The sequence below is a fragment of the Opisthorchis viverrini genome (assembly GCF_000715545.1).
Source record: "Opisthorchis viverrini unplaced genomic scaffold opera_v5_238, whole genome shotgun sequence".
NCBI classification, from domain to species: Eukaryota; Metazoa; Platyhelminthes; class Trematoda; order Opisthorchiida; family Opisthorchiidae; genus Opisthorchis; species Opisthorchis viverrini.
Window position 1 is genome coordinate 146,673 of NW_008751890.1, and position 9,879 is coordinate 156,551.

At 44.1% G+C, this 9,879-nt stretch overlaps 1 protein-coding gene across 1 annotated transcript; it reads right to left on the reverse strand.

The window, feature by feature from the left end:
• Positions 1–2,738: 2,738 nt before the first annotated feature.
• Positions 2,739–9,152, reverse strand: T265_08733 (hypothetical protein; the record flags this gene model as incomplete). The annotated part of the gene is made up of 4 exons (XM_009174618.1): positions 2,739–3,287; positions 5,244–5,388; positions 5,586–5,745; positions 8,972–9,152. The coding sequence occupies 4 exons, from the start codon at positions 9,012–9,014 to the stop codon at positions 3,150–3,152; spliced, it is 486 nt and encodes a 161-aa protein (XP_009172882.1).
• Positions 9,153–9,879: the final 727 nt, after the last annotated feature.

Consider the following 9,879-nt stretch of genomic DNA (forward strand, 5'->3'; position numbering starts at 1 on the left):
CCCCAGATATTAAAGCACTTTGCTGAGCTGGATTCCAATAAGAAGTCACCTTTGCGCTATTTGGCCACCAACTCAATCAAACGAAGTGCCAAACGCGTCTCTTTGTAATGCTGCTATATGTCCAAACTGAGTGCAGTTCCGACGCTGAGAATACCTAATATCGAGATTTATCCGAGCTCATTCATCAAGCAAGAAGCACTGACATTGCTAGTAGTATGAATGTCTGAGTCAGTCGCCCGAACTTGTAGTCACACATGGGCGGTAGATTCGGAGTTGATACTCGTCGCATAGACAACAGCTCCTCAAGTTCCGTGCCACCATCACCCAATGATTCTGTTCGTCACGCATTTTTAACAGAAACGACTGCACCATGAATCAATTTACGTCACGTGACTACCGGCCGTACGTAAAGTCACAACTCAAAACTGCTGTTCCGCCCGACGCAAAATTTGATTCCGATCACGTCAGTGCGAGCAAGTCTGAAAGTTCGCTTTCCTTCAGGCCTTCACAATACAGCAAGATACGTGCCATCATTACCGAAGAACTACCATAGCTCAGTAATATCGATCTGAACGACCACCCCTGCTGTAAACGAACACAGTTTTGGTAACCAGAACGCGGATGAAGTAGGTCTACATGTGAAAGGAGTTATGTTAGGAGCATTCAACCCTCTCTGTTTTACTTCTCAGGTACAATCAAATGAACAATGGATATCGCCCAGACAGCCATTCCTGATTGAAGCTAGGAAATTCATACCAGCGGACAACATATAAGGCGGCGCACACAAATCCCTCAAACACCAAGGGCTCCGAAAAAAGATGGAGCTCTAGTGAAGAACGAAAGCCCAGGAAACGATGGGTTTGGCCACCAGAAACATCCATGCTCTGTACTACCTAACACAATCAACTGGCCAGAAGAAAACAGCTGTTGGCGAAACGATGAAAAAGAAATACAGATCATTAATTCATTCGTAGAACCACAGAAAAGGAAACCAGCCGAACATTTCAAGGGAGAGTTTAGCGGCCCTCCGGCAACACAAATCCTGTAGAGGGCGTGTGCGGCTGAATAGGATGTCAAAATCAATTGCCCATCAGAAGAGATAAAGCGCTAAATGCTCCTCCCGATAAGTGCCAAGCCACCAGGACTGGACGCTTTGCGTTCACTCCAGCTTAAAAAGGTGGAGGAGCCCTGGTTACCCACCTGAGAGAATGTATTTGTCAGAGGTTGAGTGAAATGCCTTCAGAAGTAGACACATCAACAACCACCCCTATCTGAAAAAGGGGTATGGAAACTCTGTGCGAAAAGCAGCTGTGGCTTTAAAGGTGTTCTCTGATCTCATCCTTCGAATGTTGGTTGATCACAGAGGCAGGGCCATGGGAACCAAGCTGAGTTTTGTCCCGCAAGATGATGCATCGACCACATATTCAGCCTCCATGTGGATCTGGAATAGTCACACTGCAACCAACACTCCTTTTTTATTGACGTCAAAGTTGCCTTTAAATTTGCTGAATGTCGGACACTATGGCAGTGTCCATAAAGCAAAGATGCCCTCCTGAAGGTACTGTACACCAACTCTCGCGGACGTGTGAAGGTCCACTACATCAAGCGGTGTCAGGTAAGGCTGTCCACTTCCACCATTGCTCTTCAACTTCCCGATCGATATGACTATGGAACACTCACTTTCAGCCTCTAATGCCTGTGGGGTTGAAATCCCCTCAGGGATTTTGATAACAGATATCGAGTACGCAGACGACATAGATCGTTTTGGATCAGATTCCATAGTAATGCAGACGATACTATTTGCTCTAACTAGTGCTGCCTCACGCTTTTGTGTACAATCCACATGTGCACTGCACAACATGCACGTGGCTTTCAGAGCTAAAAAGGGCGTTTTAATTCACACTAATAAGGAGATAGTTGTTGCGAGCGCTTTGAGTATTTCTATTTGGAACCATCACTATTCCGAAGCTCTCAGCGTTAGGATGAAGTCCGCTGCTTGTCCTGGTTGTTAAGATCATATAGTGCAATTGGATGCAGAGTGGGAAGTAATTCAACATATTCTATCACTAGTATCAAAGTGGAATTTTTGTTAACGGGACTATGAAGCAGCGGAAGAACGCGCGTGGAGCACGGAACAGCTATCTTAAATTCTTGCGCACACTAGAAGGTACGTCCATGAAGGGAGGTGTCCTGAGAGGCCAATTTCGAACATCACTGTAGTTGTCAAGCACGACAACATTCATAATAAACAAACCAAGAGGCAATGCAAGATCCGAGTGTGATAACAACCGACCATAGTTAACAGCCTCTCCCCATCATAAATATAATACAATATAATATGTAGTATATATGTATGTATGTATTAGTATATGTAGTACTATATCCACTCCCAAAATATCACGTTTCGGTGTCACTTAAACAATTGTATGCTGGACAAGTGATAAGATACCTCGTTGGGGATTTAAACTCCATAACATCCAGAAATCGTCCGATCCCAGTGCAGAATTATCATGTTCGAGATAGAAGTGGTAAGAATCGAGAATCAACATTGCAAACAGCTCCATTGAATGAGACTCGGGATATTTTTCGTACGTACGGAACTTTCTGGTATGCATTTTAATAAGATGGCAGGCCGCCAGTGTGCATAGCCTAGTACAGCGGTGAACTAGCCTTTGGTTATGCCACGACATCTCTAAACAGCCTATTAATATGCTCTGGTCGAAAGTTTGTTGTGAACCATTTTATTAGACAGGACGATTTGTGTTGTAGTCAGACAAATACATTCAAAGAGAGCATTGGATACCAAAAATAAGCTGTGTTTATGAGTTCTTCCATTAGCAAAATCCACCTAGCTTCGCATAATGGAAAGTTTGTAAAACTTGTATAAAAATTTCCGGGTTGCATTGAAATGGAAACATCATCGGAGCAGTAACTGGAGACTGCCTGAGCCACATGTTCTCATAAAATGAAATCATCAAATAACAAAACGATTTTACACAGAAGTTCAAAATTACTTCCAAATTCCGTCCATGGTGTAAGGAAAGTAAAATATTAATGAAAAATCAGAAAAAAGGTTGTTGATGTAGCATCGGAGAAAATAACAGCACGGATCGGCGAATGAGTTACTTCCTGAACGGCCGGATATCAGATTACTGAGTGGTAGATTGTAACCAGGAGGCGTAGAAATAGCAACCGACGCCCAATGTTGCCCAAAGAAGGTAAATCAACACTTGCCACTGGAGCAGTAGTTGGTTACAGTAGGAAAATGTGATCGCCGCGAGAACGGACTGTGAAGAAAGTAAGAAGAACGCTACATGGAGACATTGACCACATCCCCACACCAATACCCAACGCAAGCAAAATGTGTGAAAACCCATGAGTATGAAGGAGGGGAACATCATTCCCACTGTGCTTACTTAGCGTAAGAATCGAGGTAGGTAAACGATGGGTCCCTCCATCCAACACCATACACGGAACAGAAACTAAACATTTGGACCTATATCTATTGAAGGTACTCGAGTAGGCACAGAACGAGGATTCTCAAATGTGGTTCACTGAATAGATTTTGGAACGTGAGGTCAGACTGTCGGTTCGCATGGGAACTATAAAATGCCACCCTCTAATAGAGACTTCACTGAGGTTCATGTAAAAAAAATTATCCACAAATGTTTCAAAACTTGTCAGTAACTGCAATTGAAGCTAACTTGTAGTTTTAAACATTCATGTCGAAGTGCATTACCAGGGGACATGCGTCTAGTTGCAAAAAGCACTTCTGGATGTAACGTTTGTCGGAGCAAGTTGGCCATAATGGAAGACTGAATCCTATATATTATTCTTCACGGAATTCCTCTTCAAAGCTACAGAATCCTAGTAGTGTTTCTTGATTGAGTTTGTATTAGTGATGGAAAATTGAGTGGTAGAGGTTCACCACACCAGAAAGTTCATTGCGTCGATGTCGATCATTAGCAAAATTAAGAGGTTAGCAGCCTGAAGTGATAATAAAACAGACAAGAATCACATCTGTACTACCTGCAGAGGTTTCACACAATTTTTAGTTTGATTAACATGGTAAGTGCCACTGTCAACACTTGAAAATTAGCCAGTAACGAAGAATGGAACACCCTGGTCTTATTTTACTCCATAGGCGCCAAGATATGCATTATATATCTTAGGAACAAGACTATCTGAAGGAGGCAAAATGAACTCTGAAACCCCAAAGCTGTAGTAAAATCCGAGAACCTGACGGTGGGTAGAATAATTTACTCCTGCTGATGTATCGGGTGTTCACAGCCTGAAGCATATCGGGAAAGTTGCGCATGTAGAAAGCTGCTTGGAAGTTTAGGCATTCTGTTTTTCTAATAATTTGAGGAAGAGATATAACATAAGAAAATCAAGGCTGATGCAAAATGCATTGGTCCTGGGCTGATTGTAGGAAGCTATAAGCGAAGGGACCCAAATGAGACGCCTTTATCGCGGATTTTTATTTCATATCCTTTTTATCTCACAACCTAATCATCAGCTGTAAAAAAACGCGTACCAACCGTACAGGGGTTCTAGCTGTCACAGTTTCGTTCACTGATGACCTGGGAAGATGGGGTAGGTAGCTGCGCATTGTAGGCTGTAGCTGATAAAATTTATGCGTACATACAGGGTTGTAAATGGACTTTTCATTGGGGATATCGCGAAGGGAGCTATGCTTGGAAGGCAATAGCTTGGATGCACGAGCGACACTGAGGGTGTGACTAGGCCATGTCTGACAATGTCCCAAAACATTGATGTGTTCTGTCCCAAGGTTCATCACCATCATCATCGACAGCATGACATCGGTGTTCAACACCGATGCTTCGCTGCCGTACTCGAGGTTCCCATCTAGGGAGACAGCGATGACCAGGTTAAATGAATTTGCTGGTAATGGCTTTCACACTTCGCTGCTAAGTTATTGTTCGACCTCCCTTGACTCGTTTCCACTCTTCATGTGCTTATGCGAAAAGAGCTACATAAAAAAACATCTACAACAATCGAATACCAGATTGAAGTGGCACATTTGTCACATCTCTTATGCTGCACAGAACGACGAGGTCGAAATGCCAGTATAATAGAACACTAGTTGGTCTCGATAGACACTTTAATGGTAGACACATCAAAAGACCCTTGAGTAGGGTCGCTCTGCAGGAGAATGGAGGGCGAATCGACAACACTGTAATAAAAGCGATACAATAATCCAAAGGGGGCAAGAGGCGTACTTGTATGCAACGGTATAAAGCAAATGCCACTGGGATGTCATCCGGACATGACCGATAGACATCACCTATCAGGACGCTCATCTGAGTGTTCCATACAGCGTCAACCATCCCAAACAAGACAGCGACGAACATCCCGAGCTCCACACTGGAACGGTGAACAGAAATCGGCAGAAAAGTTTATAGTTGGAATGAAGAGAGAGACTACGGCCTTCTCAAGGCCACTAAATACAAAGAAGTATTTTTTCAACTGATAAACTAAGAGGTACCAACTGTAGAGTGACAACACAACGCGAACGCGCATTGTTGTGACGACGTTATGGTGGGGCAACCGAAAAAACGCACCTCGGCTGAATATAAGTTGGGCGCTCAGTTTCTCGAATCGGACTATCAGGAGGCAGCATGAGAAGACAGAAGAACACACCAAGCACGGCCCCAATATAGCCGAAGATCGTAGCCAGTCCAGTCGATGATATCCAGCGTCGCAAGTTAGTGATAGCACTGCCTATAAACAGACCATAGATACAAAGAACCCGGATTGAAAAAGATGAAAAGCCTGTACATCGGTAAGCTATACGAGAAACTGCCATAAAGCTGCACTTTTATGGGAATAAAAAGCCAAGCTTTTCGTTATAGGGCATCCATAGGTTGCACATTAGCTGCGGTTAGGACTGTAAACGAACTGAAAAGGTAAAGGGCAACAAGATACACCACTATATGGTTAACTCTATTTCCAAATGCTCACGATGACACTTTATGAAACCAATGCAATGTGTTCGTTGGTACACTGGAAAGATTTAGGGTGTACGAAGGAATGCAAGGATTCTCTCCTGGGAGTGGGACAACTCGATCATCGTTTGGCCTCCTTGGAACTCAAACCTGACCTAATGATTCGAGATACCCATCGAGCCTCACGGTGGCTATGTTCTCGTGCACTGCTTCGAAGGCAGTAGACGGCTAGTTCTATTGTCCAGGGTGGCAACATCACTCAACTCATGAGAACCCTACATGGTTCGCTATTTCGAGGTTGAGATGAAATCCTGGTTATTCAGTCAACGAACATGAAGACTAACCAAAGAAACACCTAGCTCTACTTTCATGGGATTTTAAAGACATCCACAGACTGAATTGCAACACTAACTCGGCCTACAAAATGTTGTCGTATATCTCACCTTTTGTACTGTTCCTCAACAAAGCCCAAACTTTCAGATCTGTGGACCACACACTCAATCAGCGTAATAAGCATTTTGGGGGCAGTGTGAAACAACATCTATTATTTCTCATCTATCCCTCAGCATCCTGCCTACGACTCTTTTGCTTATGCAACTTTATACTTATTCGGTCTAAGTTCAAATTCACCCGGTACAACAAATAATTTTGCTGCGTTTATCGATCTCCGGGCGCTCATGATGTGCCCTACCTTTCCTCTTTAAAGTTGAGTCCGAACAGTTCGAATTCATTGTGGAAGTTTGCATTCAAGGCAAACTCCATGAACACAATAACGAATGGATCTTGTTTTCCTCCCCCATAGATCCTTCGGATCGCCTATTCAAAGTCTACTTTCCAACATGAGTTGCTGATTGCGACGGCGAAACCGTCCGAACCCTAATCTATTTCTGACCCTCCTCCATCTCGCAGATTACGCGGTGATCTCTTCTGTTATTTCGGCCCTTCAAATCACTGTTCTATCCCTCCCTTTCTCCAAAAGCCCACTTTACCACATCCATCCATAAATTCATATCTATCGCTGACTGAAGCAGGAAGTGGTAATTTTCAACAATTATCTCTTGGAGGATTTTAGGTTCTCTCCGTAGCCTCTGATCAGCGGTACAACGGTCTTGAGGTTTTGGGGGGACCTACCTGGCGCCTCTGACACAACAACCTGACCTACTTGGCTGTGGATAGCTTACCCAACCCGGAGGCTAAGGCACGGCTGTCTGACTCCTAAAGCGGCTGCAAACAGAAAGTGGTTTCTGAGCCGTACCAGACCCTTCGGTTTTAAAAGTACTTTGACGGTATCGGATAATGCACCGGCAGGAATGGTCAACCGTTTGGCGATCAGTGCGTGCGGTTTTCAGTCTCAAGCAGAGGTTATGAATAACAGATGGTTAAGACTTATCCATGACGCTATCCTGCCAACACTTACGAATTCAATCGCCGACAGTAGAGAAACTAACGTTCAAGCCTGGAGACCATGTGGTCGCCATGCCTATCGCCCCGGGCACCGAAAATGGACTGTTGGAGTTCTCCCCAAAAGAATCGGTCATGTGATTTACAGCATCCAGGTGGGATCATTGATATGGAAACATGTCAGTCAATTACGACATGTCAATCAACCGACTGAGTGCCCGATCTCAAAGGCGGAAGAACATTTACTAGACCTCAACCTGTTGTTTGAAACCTTTGATCTCCCAAGACTGGCACCTATAGCCACTGCCTCGCATGTACCGCCCAAGACAGATCCATTGCTGCAACAAAGACATCGTACCGATAGCGCTAGAAAATTGGTGGAACCTTTACAACTTGATCCCCGTCGACAATCTTACGTTGAACGGCCAAAAGGATGAGGCATCAGGACGGTGAGATTCCTGAAAGCAACCACTGAACACCCGAAATCTACTGAAACCCTCAGCTCCGTTAGATGCTGACCAGACAGACAACGCCCCCCGAAATATGCAGTGCGTCACAGCCTTGCATCAACCCCAGACAGCGTGAGTCAGCGTTGACTGAGGTCAGACAGTGTCCCTCCAATAGGTAGCTTGAGGCCGTTGTATTTTTGCACTCGTACTCACTCACGCTCTCGCACTCGCTTGTTCGGAATATAGCTGTTGTGTTTCCTGTGAGTCTTTTTTCCGGCACTAACCAACAGGGCGGGGTCAGTAGTCCGATACAACAGGTTGGCGAATCAGCAAGGCACAACAAGAGTGATAATTACAAACGTCCCAAAAACTACACATCCAACTTTGCAACAGGAAAGCAGTAGTCTGAGAGACTTGTAGTCGACGATCGTCGTTTGTCAAAATAAAAGTAACTACATTTTCAGGCGACTTCGAACAGTTGGGTTAGCATAATCGTTATCATCACAACCCAAACAAGTACACGCGCACGTGAACACATATCCACAGACGACAGTATAATCCAAGACTGTTTTCCATATAAACCATAAGGCGGTAATATTCTGCGAACCATCACAATGTCATCTAGTTCCGTAAATAGCTATTCGATGTGATTTTTAGCACTTGACCAAAAAAATAAACAACGGGATGAGTAAACCTACGACCCATATCGATAGACCTAACTGTATTACTGGACCAATTTGTGAGAACACACCAAAATTGTGTATGAATTTACACCAAACGAGGTTATGGCGAACGGAGACCACGGTCAGTTTACTTAATTTCCACCTCGCAACCCTTGCTCCTCGTTAGAAACGGAACCAACGGCTAGGACTGGTGTCGACAACGAGCGCACAAAAGAGAGCGGATGATTCGACTCGTAACGTGTGACCTCCCGCCTACACATCTATCCAAAATACAGGTGAATAGACCAACCTTGATTGGTTTTCGATAAAAGTTGAAACATCGAGTTCCAATCGGTAGAGCAATAGATTTACTCATGCATGCCAATCACAGGTTACCAGCGTTGGGAGCACTATGCTCTGCATACAATTAGTTGTGTGAAGGACTGCAACATGAGAGAAAGAGCGCATATCGCAAAATGCAGAGACTTACCTAATATTTCGCCAACACCAACAAATATGACAACCAAACCCATGGAGGATTTAGCCCTTGAGCCGAAAGCAAGTGTATGTCCTATGCAAGAGCCAAACAAACTGGACCAGAATGTAATGTTCACACCTAGAATGTTAAGAAAGAGGACGGTTACGTTAGATAAATCTTACTTCGGTGTTTGGCATGCCCTCAAAATTACACTTATTAATTCTAAAGCTGCTTACTGGGAAAAAAGCACGGAGCTTGAATAAATAGGATAGAGATCAATGACAAAAAAGAGTCATTGGGCGAACCAGACCATAACAACGACCACAGTATGTCACATATTCGCTAGCAAAAAAGCTGAGTACAGAGTGTAGTCAAGGTTCACTGTGCATGTAGAGCCTTTCACTTCAGCGACAATGTGTGCTGACTCAGTAGTGGCAAGCACCCATAATGTTATGAAGGCATTTTGCACAGGCATTTCTAACCAACAACTAACTAGAGTGAAGCGACGATACACAGGATACACGTCGCCCCATGGGAGCCATAACAAGTTCGAAATAGAATTGCACATATCACAAATCCAAGGACTATCACAAATTCGTTCATACATATAATGAGAAAAGGTACATGTCTTCCGGGGAACAGCTAACAGTTCAAGGGCATGGATAGTTGCGCAAAGACTGTGGAATTGAAACGTGTGTAATCAGTGAGAAAGTGAGAGCTTGGGTTAAATGGGTCGATCTAGACAAAGTGGACTTCATAAGTTTATTGAGGTGGTCAAGCTGTTCCCATGCCAACGAGTCAAACAAAATATCTTCAAATCCCCACAAGAAGTTTTGTAGTTAGGGGAGGTGTTGTATCTTGCGGTGGCCGAGCTATGGGTTACGCCTGCACTGCGCCTGCCAGACTACGCGATAGGGAGA